This window comes from Ochotona curzoniae, unplaced genomic scaffold, assembly GCF_017591425.1.
Source record: "Ochotona curzoniae isolate NIBS_2020 unplaced genomic scaffold, NIBS_Ocur_1.0 contig_2404, whole genome shotgun sequence".
In the NCBI taxonomy this organism is placed as follows: Eukaryota; Metazoa; Chordata; class Mammalia; order Lagomorpha; family Ochotonidae; genus Ochotona; species Ochotona curzoniae.
Window position 1 is genome coordinate 6348909 of NW_024465451.1, and position 18235 is coordinate 6367143.

The following is an 18235-nucleotide window of genomic DNA, read 5'->3' on the forward strand; positions in this document are numbered from 1 at the left end:
GAAACCACAGTTTATGGGTGGTTGAGTTGGCAGTCCTAAACCCCCAAAACCTTAATTTTGACTTCTCTTTTTGACAGGCTGAGGGAAAATACAAGGATGATCCTGTGGATCTCCGCCTTGATATTGAACGTCGTAAAAAACATAAGGAGAGAGATCTTAAACGAGGTAAATCAAGAGAATCAGTGGATTCCCGAGACTCAAGCCATTCAAGAGAGAGGTCAGCAGAGAAAACAGAGAAAACCCACAAAGGATCAAAGAAGCAGAAGTAAGTTAAGCCCTGGAGCAGTCTTTCCTGCCCCTTTGGGTGCACATTAGACATTTCACATCCGAAAACTTTGGGCTTGGAAGTGCAGCAACGTGTGTAGTTTCTTATACCCCGACTCTGAAGTCTGTTCCCTAATTTAAATTATCAAAGTGTGATCCTTGTTCAAAGAAGGCTTTTGGGAGAGGTTAATCTATTAACCTGAGTACAGAGATAATATGAATGCTTTAGATGTGTTCGTTCTCGTGGCAGATCTTGATGAGGACGTTGTATTTTAGAAATAGCTCACAATCATTGTCAAGTAATAACACTGTTTGGTCGGGGAAACAGGGTGGGACTAGATAGGAAAGATGGCCGATCTTAAATGCCTCTTAAATTAGTTTCACTGACACTGCTGAGATGTTCCAAGTATTCCTTCCACAAAGGTGGCATTGTTGCGTTTGTAGGGCGGCACTCATGCCAAGGTCCTCAGGTTTTCTGTTTACGGTTGGAAGTGCTTAGGTTTTCAGTCACATGTCTGTCCTTCAGAGTAGCAGCAGCAAAACCCCAAACCTCATAAGCAGCAGTACTTCCGCTCGCAGCTTGCAGCCATTGAACGTGTTCTTTCCCATTTTCTTGTAACAGCCCTTGGAAATAAATTGATCAGTTGGAGTGTTGCCTATTTGAAAGGCAAAGAAGCTAAAGTCAGTTGTCTGAGATCACCTAACTATCAGCTAACACCAAACTTCAGCTCTGTTCCTCCATTTTTTTTTTAAAGATTTATTTTTATTGGAAAGGCAGATGTACAGAAAGGAAGATCTTCCATCCGATGACTTACTCCCCAAGTGGCCGCATCGGCCGGTGCTGCGCTGAGCCAAAGCCAGGAGCTAGGAGCTTCTTTCCAGGTCTCCCATGCAGGTGCAGGGTCCCAATGTTCTGGACCATCCTCGACTGCTTTGCCAGGCCACAAGCAGGGAGCCAGATGGGAAGTGGAGCTTCTGGGATTAGAACCAGTACCCACACGGGTTCCTGGGGCGTTCAAGGCGAGGACCTTATCCACTATGCTATCGCCCTGGGCCCGGCTCTGTCCCTCTTGGGCTCACATTCCCGTTATTTAGGCATTGGAAGTGCTGCCAGCTTCCAGGACTGCCTAGAGGTAAAAGGCCAGGTAATCCTCAGCAGGGAGTGACAGTGGAAGATGGCAGGCCTTGAGAGCTGCCCGGTGTCAGGGCAGTGCCCCACAGGCATTACAAGTTGAGTGGATGGCTAAATTCCTCAATTCCTCTCCCTGGAATACGAGCATATGTGCCTTTAATTGGGAGTTTTAGTGATTTGGGCAAAGGAAATGGCTTATTAATGGTTATCATTAATATGTCACCCTGTGGTTTTAAAAAAACTTTATTGTGGGCCTGGTGCGATAGCGTGGTGGTTAAAGTCTTTGCCTTGCACACCCGAGATCCCATATGGGCGCCGGTTCTAATCTTGACAGCCCCACTTCCAATCCAGCTCCCTGCTTGTGGCCTGGGAAAGCAGTTGAGGACGGCCCAAAGCTCTGGGACCCTTTGCCCCTGTGGGAGACCCGGAAGAAACTCCTGGATCCTGGCTTCGGATTGGTTCAGCTCCAGCTGTTGCTGCCGCTTGAGTAGTGAACCATCGGATGGAAGATCTTCCTCTCTGCCTCTCTTTCTCTCTGTATATCTTTCCAATAAAAATAAATTAATTAAAAAAAAAAACTTTATTCTGTAAGTGAAGAGTGACTGCCAGGTCACACAGCTCATGGGACACAGAGCTGGGATTCAGACTTGAGGCTTCTCAGAGCCTTTGTTTTGAAGACCTTTGGAAGTAACACTGATTTTTTTTTAGTGGGGTCAGAGAGAGTTCTAATATTTTTTTAAAATCTTTATTTTTGTCCACTTGAAAGGTGTGTGAGGGGGAAGGTTTTCCTGCGGGGTCACTCCCCTGTTTGCCAGGACCCCAGAACCCCGTGGGTGGCAGGGGCCCAAGCATCTTTTGTCTCCCAGGATGTATTAGCAGAAAGCTGGATCAGAAGGAGAGCAAGCAGGATCCCAGCTGTGCTGTTACTAGGTATGGGTGTCCCAAAGTGGCAGCTTAACCCACAGTGCCACAAGGTCCGCCTGACAGTTACACATTGTAAGAATCCTGTGACAATAACTTGGGTGTGTGTTTGTTTTTTGGTGAGCTAGTGCTAGGAAGAGCCAGTGGGGGAAATAGGCTGTGTTCTATAAAGGATAGCGGGTAAGGAAGGGGTGGTTAGTGACAGGGTACTGACACTTGGCTGGCTTCTCGTGGCAGGGCTGGCACCAACCTGTAGTATACAGACAGTGACTCATCATATTAAGCTTATTTGCTCTAGTCTGTAATTTCCCCCCAGATGAAGGGAAGGCAAGAGAAATCACTGTGGGAAGAGTTCCACCAGATCCCAGCTCAGTGACACGACCTGTTTGAGCTTACTGGGAGGGGGGGATGTGGAGCCGTGGTATAATTAGAGCTGGATTTGAAATCCAGCTTGTGCTCAGGTCTGTCACCTGAGTCTCCCCCAGCAATGACAGGAGAGGAATGGTTGTTCGTAATTATAGTGCTATGTACTGCGTGCCTGCTATGTCAGTGTCAAGCGTTAAATGCATTATTAATCTTTTGAGCAGCCCTCTAAGAAAGGTAATACCCCACGAGAACCAGAAAGTATAACATAAAGCATCCATCTGCTAGGGCTGCCTACAGCTCGGGCCCACTGGATACATTTCAAAGGTTTATCTTAAAGGGAGAGAGAGAGAGAGACCGAAATTTTGCATCTACTGGTTCACTCCCCAAATGGCCACTAGAGTCAGGTCTGTCCCACAGGAGTGGCAGGGACTCAAGAACTGGACCAGCTCATAGGACTTTTCCAGGCTCCTCAATAGAGAGATGGGTTGAAAGTGGAACAGTTGGGTCTGGTGCAGTAGCCTAGTGGCTAAAGTCCTCACCTTGCACACGCCAGGATCCCAAATGGGTACCAGTTCATGTCCCACTGGCCCCGCTTCCCATCCAGCTCCCTGCTTGTGGCCAGGAAAAGCAGTCGAGGATGGCCCAAAGCCTTGGGACCCTGTACCCACATAGCAAATCTATTAAAAATAATAAAAACGGAGTGGAGCAGTCAGTGTCCAAACTGGCATTCTCCTATGGGATGCTGACATATCAGGTAGCGATGTAGCCTGTTGTGCTACAGCACTGGCACTGAACATAATTATTAGAATTGGAGAGGCTGGTTGATATAATAGGTAGGCTACTTGCCTGTGACTCTGGCATCCCCATACGGATACTGGTTCAAGTCCCAGTTGTTCAGTTTTGATCTAGCTGCTTGCTGATGTGTCTGGGATGATCCAATTACACCCACATAGAAAACTTGGAATAAGTTCCTGGCCTTGGCCTGGTCCAATTTCGGTCATTTTTGAATATTTGGGAAGTGAATTCAGTGGATAGAGGATCTCTACTCTGTGAAACCCCGCCTTTTAAATAAATCTCAAAATAACTGCAGAGAGGGCCTGGAGCATTAGCCTAGTAGCAAAATCTTCAACTTGGCATCTGCTGGGATATCCTATATGTTCACCAGGTCCTGTCCTGGCTGCTGCACTTCCTGTCTAGCTCCCTGCTTGTTGCCTGGGATAGCAGTGGGCGATGGCTCAAAGCCTTGGGACCCTAAGGAAGGCCCTGGCTTTGGATCAGCTCAGCTCCAGCCATTGTGGCCACTTGGGAAGTGAGTCAGTGGACAGAAGATCTCTCTATACCTCCTCTCTGTATATCTGCCTTTCCAATAAAAAAAAAAAGTCTCGAGTAGGGGGACTGGGTTGAGGTCCCTCCATCCCCTGAACGGGTAGGTTGAGGTGAGCTGTTTCAGGGTTATCCTGCCATTCGTTTATCGCAGACACACTCCGGTCCTGTGCTTTGTGTCTGCGACCCAGCAGGCAGCTTTTCCCTAGAGGTTTACCATTTGCCCTGCTTCTTTTCCTCCTAGGAAGCACAGGAGAACACGAGATCGGTCCAGATCCTCCTCCTCCTCCTCCCAGTCGTCTCATTCCTACAAAGCAGAGGAGTACACCGAGGAAACAGAGGAGAGAGAGGAAAGCACCACAGGCTTTGACAAGTCCAGGCTTGGGACCAAAGACTTTGTGGGGCCAAGTGAAAGAGGCGGCAGCCGCGCCCGGGGAGCCTTTGTAAGACCCTCCCCCTCTCCCTGTGCCTCTTGATTCTGCCAGGTCTAATTGTTTCATCAGAATGCCAGTTTTGTTACCTCTACTGTAAGTAATCTAGTTGATCGGCCCTCTTTCATTTTTAGTTATTTCTGTGTTCACAATCACTTAGCCAGAAAGCTGCTATGGCTTCTGTTCCCACTTAACTGCGGTCCTCCGGTTTTTAGTAAGACCCCTTGGGCTGCATTTATGTTCCATCTGAGCTGTGATTTGAGATGAACAGTGACTACAAACCAGCCGACAAGCTCATGGCTGGAGAGCAGTTGTTTGTCCTACGCTAGAAACGTGCTTGAATGGCACACCGGGGACTGTCTTGCCATTCCTGACATTGTCCTGTGTTGCTTTTCCCCGTTTATCGCTGCAGCCCTTCCGAGCCAGAGGGAGAGGTTGGGGCCGAGGCAACTACTCTGGTAACAATAACAACAGCAGCAACAACGATTTCCAAAAAAGAACCCGGGAGGAAGAGTGGGACCCGGAGTATACACCCAAAAGCAAGAAATATTACTTGGTATGTGCTGGGGGATAACCCGGAAGGTCTAGAGGGTCTCAGGCACTAATGGAGCTGAAGCCCAGGCCTTGATTGATCAAAACTGATCATTTTAAAAATTAGATGTGTGTGGGAGAGGTACAGAGAGAGATCTTGCTTCCATTGGTTCACTCCCCAAATGGCCACAGTAGCCAGTACTGGGGCAGCTGAAGCCAGGAGCTTCATCCAGGTCGCACGTAGGTTCAGGGCACCAAACACTTGGGTCGGTCTCAGCTGCCTTCCCAGGCACATTAGCAGGGAACTGTCGGAGGCGCAGCAGCCAACATGAACTGGACCCCATGTGGGATTTAGCCCACTGCACCACAGCACTGGCCCATGATCGTGTGTAGACACTGCGCTGGGATGTGTGTGCTTGTTTGGACCGGGCTGGAATCCCTGCCATGCATCCTGAGTGCTCCCCGGCTCAGCTGCCTGACAAGACCCCAGTTCACACATACCTCCTCTCAGAGGTGTTCCCTCATTTGCATAGTGGGTGGTGTCAGATTCAGGTGGAGGGGAGGGAGGATTCAATGAGATGATGTTTTAGTACTAGGTGAAAGTTTTCTCTTTCTGTATACTGCTCCAGTAAGCCCAGGGGTTTGAGGCAGTGGGTTTTTTGGAGTAGACCAGCAGCAGTGAGGACAGAAGGAGAAGGCTGGGTTTGAGAGCAGGGTCCTCTGGGAAAGACCCATTCAGGTGGCCACGGAGCAGAGAGCCCTTGCACTAATGCCAATCTTGTTTCTTCAGCACGATGACCGGGAAGGTGAAGGCAGTGACAAATGGGTGAGCCGGGGCCGGGGCCGAGGAGCCTTTCCCCGGGGTCGGGGCCGGTTCATGTTCCGGAAATCCAGTACCAGCCCCAAATGGGCCCACGACAAATTCAGTGGGGAGGAAGGGGAAATTGAAGACGACGAAAGTGGGACAGAGAACCGAGAGGAGAAGGACAATTTACAGCCCGCGGCTGAGTAGGGGCCGCTGCGGAAGAGAGCCCTCATCCAGGGGAGAGGCCCGCCAGGAGGACGCTGGGGAGGAGCTGCGCAGGAGCCTCTAGAAGATCCTAAACAATCTCGCCGCCACCCGCTGCTGGCCACGCTGAAGCCTGCTGTGGAGGAGAGCATCCATGATGCTGTGTCCCCCTGGACGGAAGGGGCTGGCCACAGCCTGGGCCCAGACCACCACCACTTGGGCCGGGGCAGGGTTCCTCATTTGCTGTGGGGGTGTGGGGGAGGGGCTGGGGGAGGGAGGGAAAGCAATGCTTGGATTTTGGTTTGTTCCCTATTAGAAACCGACAGTTTTGTTCTTCATTTCATTTGAAGCTCGAAGGACTAATTTGATTCTCTTTCTCTTTTTTTTCCCCCATCCTAATTTCAAGAGCCCTTTTCTTTTTAGGCATATGTAGTCATAGCAGAGAGATTTAATTTGGGCAACTTTGATTCTTAAAAAAAAAAAAAAAGCATGTGAATAAACATTGAAGTGTTCGCCTCAGTTTGGGACCAAACTGCTTGGATCTTTCTAAAAACCGGTTTTGTATGTCAAGGAGGAGTTAAGGCCTTTCCGACCACCTAGTGTTCCGCTTTCTGCACAGCCATGTTCACGGAGTCGCTCCTGGCCACACCTGCACCTGCTTCTGAACTCTGATTTCTGGGCTGGGCTTCCTGTTCCCCACCAGCAGCTCCAGTTCCCAAACTTTCTAGTCCTGCTGATCGTCTCGGCAACGGTGGAAACTGGAGGGCAGTTTCTGGTCTGTTTTCTAAGAAACTTCTGAATTATCTTTACAAATATGAGAAAATAATTTTTTCAATATTTTTAGTAATCTTTTTATAAAATGAAACTCCTATGCTCGATAAAGGAAGGTGGTTTGGCTGGGTGGTTCTTGGGGTTGTTTTGGTGTTTTTGTTTTGTTTTCTCTTTAACCTTAAGCTTTAAGTTGAAACATTCTCAGATATTTGGGGGGAGAACATCCTCTTAAAATGGGTCCTTGTGCTTGCCTTCTGGGGAGGCGGTCCTGAGCAGGTGAACCATACGGCATTCCTGCATATGATGTATGCGGACTGCACCACCCCTTCCCCGCCTTTGCCTCCTGGGTTGTTCAGCTACTTTTCCCTTTTCTTTGCTCCATTTCTATATAGTTAAGTTGGTTGTACTTGGATGATTCATGTTGGGGGGGGATGAAAAATACTCTTGGATAATTTGTTTCAACTCCTCCTGCAAATAAAAACAATAAAATGAAGTGGCAGATGTGACTGGCCCGTGTTCATTGTTTCCCGGAGAATGAGTGTGGTGTGTGTGGGTGGGGGTGCCTCCCACAGCAGTTTCAGGACACGGAAGATAAGGCCAGGAGCTTCCCCCTCCCCCACCACCTTACACTTACTGCACGGCTGTCCCTGGGAGGGGGCTACAGCCATCCCCTCTCCCAGCGGTGACTCCACTCCCTCCCCCATGGTTTGGCTTCATCTTGTACCTTTGGTAACACAGGATAGATTTTTGCGCTGGGGGGTCAGGAGCAACGACTTTGGCTTGCTGTGTTGGGGCAGGGGTCAAGGGTGGTAGTGAAACGGTTTAGCCTTTTGTGTTCACCGGGCAGGAAGATCACCTAGCCACATGGGACCAGTTCTAGGTGAACCCCAACTTTCGACTTGCAGGCTCCACAAGGCAAATACAAGCTTGTCAAGTTCTTCCTGCCAACACCCCCTCTCCCCTCCCAAGGACAAGCTGGAGGTGTTTTCTGAAACCAGATTAAGCCTTTTGGAGCCCAAAGCAGGGGTTCTTCTCTTTCCTCTGCGTGACGGTTGGGGTGCAGGGATCAGGCAGGGGAGAGCTAGCTACCCTGAGGTTTAGGCTGCCACTGGGGAAGTTTCTGGAGATCCAAGCAGGCACCACCTCCATAGGAGGCCCAGGCTCAGAGCAGTTATTGCCTGCTGGGAGCCCCACCCAGGTATGTGCCTTTCCTCCACCTCTTCCCCTCCGGCCAGAAACTTAAGCCAGGAGAGTGGGCCAGGGAAGGCGCCCTCAGTAGTGGGTGGGAGCCTTGGGGCCGAGGAGGGGAAGCAGTTAGGTGAGAATTCAGGTGAACTGGGATCCCAGCACCGGCCAGGGGCCCCTGCAGCCCTCCTCGCCGCGGGTCAGGGCCCTAACTTGAGTTGGCTGTCCGTTCCCAGTACCTGGAGCCCGACCTGTCGGTTCGCTCTCCACCTCCTGGTCCTCAGTGTCGCAGCCCAACCCACCTTCTCTTGGGCCCAGTCTTCAGCCACCTGTGGGACCCCCGGAAGCCATGGGTATGTGTACCAAATCTTGGAGGGGGGTGTTTTGCGCAGCCCTGTGGGAACCGTGTGGAAGCTACGCAGGTTCGTGCCACCACCCCACTCCCGCTGTCTTCACGGAGCCCGGGACGTGGCCGCCCTAGTCCTGAGCCGCGCCGTGCCCGATCGTCCACCTGCAGAGGTCCTGGTTCTGGCCGGCTACCGCGCGCAGAAGGAGGGCGAGTTGAGTCTGGCACCCGGGGATGTGGTCCGGCAGGTGCGAGAGGGACTCACACGGGGCTGGCTACTCGGAGAGCTGGGTGGCCTTTGCGGCATCTTCCCTAAGCATCTGGTACAGGTGAGACTGGGACTGGAATGGACTGAGGAGGTGGGGGGTCGGGGGGGGGTGGGATCCCCGCACGGGCCGCCTGGGAACTGAGCGCCCCCTTCCGGGGCTCTCAATCCCAGGAGATTCCAGAAACTCTGCGAGGCGAAGGGGAAGCACCGAGACCGCGCTGTGCGCGCCGCCGAGGTGAGCGCCTGGGCCGCCGACGGGCACGCCCGTGGGAGGGGCCGTGAGGCCGTTCGGCGGTCTGTGATTGGCTCTCGCGTACAATGCTCCGCCCTGGGGCGGGGCCCGGCGGCGCTCCGCCCGACGCTCGCGGCCAGCCCTCCCTCAGCCTAGCGGACAGGGGCCAGCTCAAGCCGCTTCTCTCTCCGTATGATCCAGATCACCCCGCCAAACCTCCGGGCCTCCAAAGATGGTGCAAAGTGAACTTCAGTTACAGCCCGGAGCAGGCGGACGAACTGACGCTGGAAACCGGGGAGATTGTGGAAATGATAAAGGAGGTGACAGACGAAGTGGTTGGGAGGGGTGAGCGGTGGGTTTCGGGAGACGCTGGGGTGTCTCTCCCGAGGGAGGGCGGAGGGTGGGGGCCGTGGGAAGGGCGAGTGGCAGAGACTGAAGGAGCAGGGGAGGAGGGGGCCTGCGGGCTGAGCCGAGGGGGCGAGGAGCCCACAGACCCCTGGGGCAGAACCAGAAGCCCCTGCGTCCTCCCCCTCCCCAGATTGAGGACGGCTGGTGGCTGGGGAAGAAGAATGGGCAGCTGGGAGCCTTCCCGTCCAACTTTGTGGAGTTGCTGGACAGTGGGTCCCCAAGTGAGACCTCGACTTTGAGACCCTGACTGCCCCCTGGGAGCAGACTCTCCGAGGACCCTCCCCCCACCCCCTGCCCCCCGCTGGCATGAGCCTGGGATTCACGCCTCCTGTCCCTGTGACCCCTCCTGGCCCTCTCCCATGACCTAAGCCTGGGTGTGAATGGGGACCCCCCTAACCTCACTGTCCTCCCTCAGGCCTTGGAAACTCAGACATCGGCACCTGTGCCCAGCGGCCTCCCAAGGTAAGGTGGGTCAGAGTGGTGGGCACAGAAGCAGCGAGTCCCTCCTGAGCTGGGTAGAGGCTCATCGTGTCCCCCGCCCCGTCCCCACGTAGCTGAGCAGCCTGGCCTATGACAGCCCTCCGGACTACCTGCGGACAGGTGAGCACCCAGGCGGGAGCCCTTCCCACCCCGAGGCTGGCCTCATGGAGGCGGGAGGTGCCTGGCGGACGGGGAGGGCTGACTTCAGGAGACTAACGCCCCCTCAGTCTCCCACCCTGAGACCTACAGGGTCCTGTTTGACTACCAGCCTGAGGCCCCCGACGAGCTGGCGCTGCGGAGAGGGGACGAGGTCAAAGTCCTGAGGAAGGTGTGAGGGGCCGCGGGGTGGAGGAGGGATGGCCAGGAAAGCGGGGGGGGGGGGGCCTGGGGGGGGGTCTCATTCCCAACCTCCCTGCCCCACAGACCACAGAGGATAAGGGATGGTGGCTCGGGGAGTGCCAAGGCAGAAGAGGCGTATTCCCAGATAACTTTGTGCTCCCACCGCCCCCCGTGAGTACCGACTGACTGTGGGGCCTCCCTGCCCCCCACCCCCATCGCCCTGGGGGAGGGGGAGCTGGACCGGGGTTCTGAATGTCGTTGTCTGTCTAGGTCAAGAAGCTGGGTCCACGCCGAGTGGTGTCTCGGGAATCAGGTGGGTGTTAGGGCGGCCTGAGATTGAGGGGGACCATCTGGGGTCTGATGCTTACTAGCGGTGCTCTAGTGCATCCCCAGGGGGCTCCCTCCCAGGATTGTGTGTGAGTCTGCTGTGGGTCTGTGTGTGTGTGTGTGTGTGTGTGTGTGTGTGTGTGTGTGTGTGTGTATGTGTGAAGGTGTGAGTGTTTCAGACCAGTGGTCAGCAAGTACGAATTTGTTTCATTTAGTAAGGACCCGTGTGGATCAGGGCTATCTCACCCTCTGCCTTCAGTGGATCTGAAAGTCATCCTATTGCCTTCCATGTTCCTCATTCCTTTGGTATTACCAGATTTCATTATTTTAACGAAAATTTATCTGTTATTTATTGGAGAGGCAGGGTCACAGAGAGAGAGGAGGACAGAGAAAGAGATCTTCCATCCACTGGTTCACTCAACAAATGACCACAAGAGCCAGGGCTGGGTCAGGCTGAAACCACAAACCTGGAGCTTCTTCCAGTCTCCCACCTGGATGTAGGGGCTCAAGCACTTGGACCAGGCATATTAGCAGGGAGCTGAACTGGAAGTGGAGTGGCCAGGACTCAAATTGGCACCCAAATGGGATGCGAGAGCCGTAGGCAGAGGCTTAACCTGTTAAGCCAGAACATCAGCACCTGATTTCATTATTTTTTGGCTCTCAAAGAGACAAAGTACTTTGAACTTAATTTGTATTTCTCCATGTCTAATGCATTGTAGGAGATTTCTGAGAGTTCCTTGAGAACACATATTGTGTCAAAACTATGGAAATGCAATATAAAGTCTCCTTGTTTCCTGAATACCACTCTCTTTGGGTATACATGTTACCAATATTTTGTTTTTGTTTCATTTTTTAAAAACACTGTCCCATAAAGACAGGTGCTTTTTTAAAAAAAATGTTTATTTATTTATTTGAAAGAAGCATTAGTGAGAGGCAAAGAAATAGAGAAGATCTTCTACTCGCTGGTTTACTCTCCAAATGGCTGCCATGGCCAGGGCTGGGCCAGCCAGAGCCAAGAGGCAGAAATTCCATCTGGATTTTCCACGTGGGTTACAGGGCCCCAAGCACTTGGGCAGTCTTCCACTGTTTTTTCAGGGCCATTAGCAGGGAGCCGGAGCAGCAAGGACTTAATGGTGCTCAGATGGTGGCTTAACCCCCTTTGCCACAGCACTAGCTCCAAATGTTACCAGTGTTGGATCTCAGTTTGTGGCTTATTTATTTATTTATATTTATTTATTTTAAGATTTATTATTTTTTTAATGGAGAAGTCAGATATACAGAGAGGAGGAGAGACAGAGAGGAAGATCTTCCGTCAAATGGTTCACTCCCCAAGCAGCTGCAATGGCTGGAGAGGAGCGAATCTGAAGCCAGAAGCCCAGAGCTTCTTCCGGGTCTCCCATGCAGGTGCAGCATCCCAAGACTTTGGGCTGTCCTCAATTGCTTTCCCAGGCCATAAGGAGGGAGCTGGATGGAAGACAGAACTGCCAGGCACCCATATAGGATCCCAGTACATGCAAGGCAAGGATTTTAGCTGCTAAGCTACTGCACCAGGCCCTTTATTTTATATATTTATTTTTTTATGAGCAGAAGTTCTTAATTTTAGTGTAGTCAATCATTAGCATGGTGGCCTAGCAGCTAAAGTCCTCGCCTTGAGTGTGCTGGGATCCCATATGGGCGCTGGTTCCAATCCTGGTGGCCCCGCTTCCCATCCAGCTCTCTGCTTATAGCCTGGGAAAACAGTCAAGGATGATCCAAAGCCTTGAGACCCTGCACCCATGCGGGAGACCTGGAGGAAGTTCCTGGCTCCTGGCTTCAGATCAGCACAGCACCAGCCATTGTGGTCACTTGGGGAGTGAATCATCGGACAGAAGATCTTCCTTGCTGTCTTTCTTCCTCTCTGTATATATCTGACTTTGCAATGAAAATAAACAAATCTTTAAAAAGGAAATCCTTCCTGCTCCAAATTCAGTTTGGCTGTATTTAGCACTATTTAAGTAAGTGCTTTTATCAGAGTAGCATTGGTTTAAATGAATGTTTCAATTATATTTTCCATAAAAAATAAATTCCAACATTTTATTTTCTGCTTACAACTTTTTAAAAATTATTCATTTGAAAAAAAATTATTTATTTGTATTTGAAAGGTAGATTTACAGAGAGAGGAGAGAGGGAGAGAGGTCTTCCATCTGGTTGACTCCCCAGACAGCTGCAATGGTCTGCTCTACAGCCAGGAGCTTGGTGCTTCCTCTGCCTCGGTACTTGCCTTGGCACCATCCTCTGGGCTGTAGGGCAGAGAGGGCCTCCCCCACGGGTACAGAGGTGCAAGGACTTGGGCCATCTGCTGCTGCCTTCCCAGGCATATCCGCAGGGAGCTGGATTGCACGTGGAGTGACTAGGGCTTGAGCTGGCACCCATGTGGCATGCTGGCATCACAGGTGAAGGCTTAAACTCTGTGGACCGCAGGAGTCCAAGCATTGTACCATCCTCCACTTCCATTACCAGGGAACTGGGTCAGAAATGGAGCATCTAGAACTCAAAACTGGTGCTCATATGGGATATTGGTGTCACAAGTGGAGGATTAGCATGTTAGGCCACCATGCCAGCCCCTACTCTGCTGTTTAACCCATATATATCCTGTAAATTTTGTACATATCAGCCTTGGATTTTCCTCGAGCTTTTGAAGCAGTGCCATTTTTCACCTCTAGTAGTTTTATTTCTGTTGGCTTTTCCAGATCTGTGTATTCCTGCTGGCCCCTTAGTAGCATGTGCTTTCTTGATTCCTTCAGCTTTTTGGTGCAGAACCAGTCTACCTTTTCTACTGGACATCAGCAGTGTCTGTGTGGGGTGTGTGTCCTGGCCCCCACTGTTGGACACTTGCCTTCTCCTGAGCTTTGTGATCGGTGTGTGAGCTCACACTTGGTCATGGTCCGGGCGAGCCTTGTAAGCCTTGGCAGGAAGACTTCTCCCAGAGATTGCTGACTTCTGCCAGCAGACACAGGACACCCGTCACTCCAAGGAAGGGATGCACAGGGCGACAGGGCAACAGCGGTGACTGAGCTATGTGGGATGTGGGGTGGTAGCAGGCCAAAGGAGCTGAGCCTGGCACCCAAACTCTCTGTCCCAGGACCCAGGCTCAGTAGCCACAGCGCAGAGCTGGTCTCAGTTTTCCCTTTTTTGTGGTTGACCTTAGCAGTGAGTCCTCAGCTGGGTATGATTATCCTCTAGCAAAAAAGTCGACATTAATGGGGCCAGGTCTCCTGAGCAGCTGACATATGAAGTCACTCGGGGCTTCCAGCAACCCTCTACAAGGTGTATACTGTGGGTAGAGATGTTGGGACACAGAGGTTATTTGTCTCTCTCTCCACACAGTGGTGAGTGGAGCTGGGATTCAAAGTCCAGTGTCTGGCTATAGAGTGCAGGCCCTGAGCCCTAGCCATGGGATTGTGTGTGAGCCTGTGCAGAACTGTGCATGTGTGTGAAGTCAGCCCAGGTGCAGATGCTCAGCAGCTAGTGGTGCACCTGTGAATGTGTGGGTCCCTGTGACTGCCTCCAACGTGCACCCCACCATCCCCTAGGTGCAGCTTTCTTTGCTTGCTTACAGCTGACTATTGCTCTGCTCATTCTTCCTCAGGAACACCTAACACTCTTGCACCACAGTTTCCCAGTTGTGTGCCGTGTCTGTTTTCCCAGTACAATGTGAGCACATGGCGGCTGCTGTGGGAAGAACGGCCCATAAGGCAGGGTGGCTGCAGCCAAAGCCAGGTTGCAGGTCCTCCCAGCTCCTGGCACACACCAAGTTACTCAAACCTTAGAACATATGAAGGTAGCGGTGCCTCCTTCCAGAACACTTCATGCTGGTCACAGTGATGAGTCACTGGATTCAGGCAATATTTTGATGATGGAGCAGATGGGATCTGCCAAGGGTTGGTTTGGTTGGTTTGGGGAAGGAAAGGACATCAGGGGTGTCTCAGCTGTGTAAGCAAGTGGTGATGCTGGGAAAGAAGACTTGACAGAAAAGAGGCAGATCTTCCACCTGCTGGTTAGTTCCCCAAATAGTTGCAACTGGGCTGATGTGAAGCCAGGAACCAGGAGCCTCCTCTGGGTCTCCCATGTGAGTGCAGGGGCCCAAGGACATGGATCATCCTTTTCTGCTTTCCCAACCCTTAAGCAGGGAACTGGATTGGAAGAGGAGCAATGAGGACTTGAACTGATTGTCCGTGGGACAGGTGGAGATAAACCCACTACAGCATGGTTCTGATGAAGTAGATTTAAGGGGCAAGAGGATGGGCTGCAAGATACTAGTTTTGTATATCTCAAGTAGTGCAACACCACTTTGCTCTCCAAGTTCAGGAGGGCAAAGTGGGCAGAGATGAAAACGTAGGAATTGGGACAGTGCGATGGTTCAATTGGCTAATCCTCCACCTTGTAGCACCAGCATCCCCTATGAGTGCTGGTTCATGTCCCAGCTACTCTGCTTCCAATCCAACTCCCTGCTCATTACCTGGGAAAGCAGTGGAGGGTAACCCAAAGCCTTGGGACCTTTACCATGTGAGAAACACAGAAGAGGCTCCTGGCTTCGGATTGGCTCAGCTCCAACCATTGCGGCCACTTGGAGATTGAACCAGCAGATAGAAGATCTTTGCCTCTCCTTCTCTTTGTAAATCTGATCTGCCTTTCAAATAAAAATAAATCTCTAAAACAAAAGTATGGTGGGATATACAGCTGTCTCCTCAGTCTTCTCTGATAGCTGTGTACTGGGTATGTCTTTGGGGTGCTTCTGCAGTTCCCCTAGTCTGCCGGTGGTGGTCCATTCGCAGCTGACTGGCAGGTGGATGGATATGTAAGTGAATGCTTCACCCTTCTCTCCTCCCAGCTCCTATTAGGGAACCAAAGAAGTTGATGCCCAAGACATTCCTCCCTGTAGTCAAGAAGCCAGTGACCAGCCCCACTGGGCCCAACAAAATCAAGTAAGGAGTTGAGTGGGTGGGGACCAGGGGAAGGGTCTCAAGAAAGGCTTCCCCCCACTCCCAGCCTGATGGGGATGTGTTCCAGGACTCCCTGGTCACCGAACGGGGACAGCCAGAAGCGTACGTCCCGAGCGACTGGTAAGGGCCATCCTCTTCCAGCAGGGGAAGAGGCCGAGGAGAGGGATAGGGTGGTTGTGCCGACGGTGAGGGTGGGCCTGGGTCCCTAATGCTCTGCTTCTGCAGGGTCCAATGGCAGCTTCCTCAACGGGGCTTCTAGTAACCCTGGCAGGAAGCGAGCCAAAACCCAGCCTGCCCAGCAGCGCTCGGCATCCAGTCAGGTAAGGGGCTGGGGCAGGGGCCAAAGGGACTTATGGGGTATGGGCTGGTCCCTGAGGAGTGGGGTACAGAGCGGAATGAACCCAAGCCAAGGGGAACCAGACAAACTTTAATGATTCCTAAGCCCTCAGCTGAGAACTCGCCTCCTACCCACAGGAGGGGCAGCAGAGCCGGCTGGCAAAAGCTGCTGTTGGGAACAGGAGCCCCACGCTGGACAAGCCCACCAACCCAGGGAAGACCCCAGCTCCTGACAAATCCCCCAGCCCAGGGAAGACTCCTGTTCCTGACCAAGGCCCCAGCCCAGGAAAGACCCGTGCTTCTGACCAAGCCCCCAACCCAGACAAGACCTTGACTCAGGAGGACCAGGCCTGCAGCCCAGAGAAGACCCTGGCTCCTGACCAAGGCCCCAGCCCAGGGAAGACCTCTGTTCTTAACGAAGCCCCCGGCCCAGACAAGACAATGTTGGAGGACCAGGCCTGCAGCCCAGAGAGGACCCCTGCTCCTGACCAAGCCCCCAGCCCGGATAAAACCTTGATGCAGGAGGACCAGGCCTGCAGCCCAGGGAAGACCCCTGCTCCTGACCAAGCCCCCGGCCCGGATAAAACCTTGATGCAGGAGGACCAGGCCTGCAGCCCAGGGAAGACCCCTGCTCCTGACCAAGCCCCCGGCCCAGAGGAGACCCCAGCTCCTGACCAAGCCCCCAGCCCAGATAAAACCTTGATGCAGGAGGACCAGGCCTGCAGCCCAGGGAAGACCCTAAATCCTGACCAAGACTCTGGCCCAGATAAGACCTTGATGCAGGAGGACCAGGCCTGCAGCCCAGGGAAGACCCTAAATCCTGACCAAGACCCCGGCCCAGAGGAGACCCCAGCTCCTGAACAAGTCCCTACTGCAGGCCCAGAGGAGACCCTGGTTCCTGACCACACCTCTAACCCAGAGAAGACCAAAGCCCTGACTCAGGGAGAGTCAGGGCTAGAGAGAACCCCTGCTCCTGACCAAGCCCCCAGCCCAGACAAGACCTTGACTCAGGAGGACCAAACCCCTGGCCAACTGAAGACCCCGGATCCTAACCAAACCCTTGGCCTAGACACCCTCAGCCCAGAGAGGATCCTGGCTGCTGACCACGCCTCTATCCCAGAGAAGACCAAGACTCTGACTCAGGGAGACCAGGTCTCCATCCCACAGACACCTGGGACTCTGGGGAACCCCACCCCAGAAGATGCCCTAGTTCCTGAGACAGCCTTTTTGGCAGAGGAGGCACCTGCTTCCGAAATCCTTGCCAAAGAGCTGATGACCAGTCTGGAGGATGAGGGCCCCATCCCAGGCAGGGACTTGACCCTAAAGCAGGTGCTTTCCAAGGAGGTCATCTCCCAGGGAGACCACCCTCAGTTACATCACTTCTCTCCAGAGGAAGCCCTGCGGGGCAAGTCTATTGTGGCCAATGAGCCTGCCTCCCAAGATGGGGTCCGTGGGCCAGTGGAGCCCCCACCCCAGCCCCAGTCCTCAGAGGGTCCCTTGGAGTGCAGGGCTCACTCCCAGCCCCAGCCCCAGGCAAGGTCCATGCCTGCCCTGGTAGAGGTCACGACCTGGCCGGTGGAGGCCTTTGCAGAAGACAAGGCTGTCCTCAAGAAGACGCACCCCAAAGAGGAGCTACCTCCGGGAGAAGGGGCACCTCCCAAAGAGGTGGCTCCCAGGCAGCAGGACTACGAGGCAGCCCCTGGCCACGAGCTCCCATATTCTGCCAAGCTGACCCCAGATCCCCAAGAGACTCCTGCCGTCCCCTCCCCAAAGTCCGCGGAGGGTGGTCCTGACGGAAGCCACCTGCTGGCCCTCAGGCAGGAGGTGCAATCTCTACAGACTGCTCTGCAACAGATGGGGGCGCAGCTGGAGTGAGTGGGCAGGGCTGGGAGGGGCGGGGCCGGAGAGGGAAGGGGCCCGCCCCACACACGCCCTCACTTGGGTGCCGCATCCTTTGGCAGGAGGAAGATGACTGCCATCTGGGAGGAGCTGAGGAACGAGAGGGAGCAGCGGCGCTCGCTGGAGGTGGGTGGGGCGTGGGCATTGCAGGAGGGCGGGCGCTGGCCGCGGCTCCTCCCCTGACACCCTCTACCCAAACCAGGTTCAGATGCTGCAGAGGAGGGAGAAGTGCCCGGCTCGGGGCTCCAGACACGCGCAGACGCAGACACACTGAGGCCAGGGCTGGGCGGACGCACGGGCTGAACCGGAGCAGCGGCTGGCTCGGGCCACCCACATCCTTGCACACAACTTGGGGAGACGCGGAAAGTAAAGTGCCTTGTATGCGCCGTGCCTTGCCCTCTTGGTTCGTACGGGGGCGGGGCAGCTCCTTGCATTCCTGACAGCCTCTGGCAGGCACATCTGGCCAACATGTGGCTCCCATTACGGTTCCCAAGCCCCGCGCGCACTGCTATTTTTATCCACCGGATGGTAGCGGGCGGGGCTGGAGGAGAGGGTGGGTGTCTCCTTCGGACGCCGTCCCTGCGCTGCAGCCGGGGAGGACAAGGGGGGCCCAGGAAGGGTTTGATTCTGCGGGGGCCCAGGTTCTACTTTGTCCTGGGGTGGGGCGGAGGGGGCGGCTCCGCAG

At 53.6% G+C, this 18235-nt stretch overlaps 2 protein-coding genes across 3 annotated transcripts in view; both read left to right on the forward strand.

Moving 5' to 3' along the window:
- Positions 1–7254, forward strand: part of THRAP3 (thyroid hormone receptor associated protein 3) — a 49546-nt gene extending 42292 nt beyond the window's left edge. For both annotated transcript variants that reach the window (XM_040974208.1, XM_040974209.1), the window contains 4 exons: positions 78–265; positions 4251–4449; positions 4850–4993; positions 5759–7254. In XM_040974208.1, the coding sequence (XP_040830142.1) occupies positions 78–265; positions 4251–4449; positions 4850–4993; positions 5759–5980 (753 nt within the window). In that variant the 3' untranslated portion in view covers positions 5981–7254. The remainder of the gene's footprint in view (positions 1–77; positions 266–4250; positions 4450–4849; positions 4994–5758) is intronic.
- A 1028-nt stretch (positions 7255–8282) lies between these two features.
- On the forward strand, positions 8283–17824 carry SH3D21 (SH3 domain containing 21). Its single transcript, XM_040974042.1, has 16 exons — positions 8283–8286; positions 8394–8608; positions 8719–8782; positions 8981–9099; positions 9318–9408; positions 9603–9649; positions 9742–9787; positions 9895–9995; positions 10091–10177; positions 10277–10319; positions 15204–15297; positions 15383–15435; positions 15541–15635; positions 16174–17522; positions 17613–17676; positions 17753–17824. The coding sequence occupies exons 1-16, from the start codon at positions 8283–8285 to the stop codon at positions 17822–17824; spliced, it is 2544 nt and encodes an 847-aa protein (XP_040829976.1).
- Positions 17825–18235: the final 411 nt, after the last annotated feature.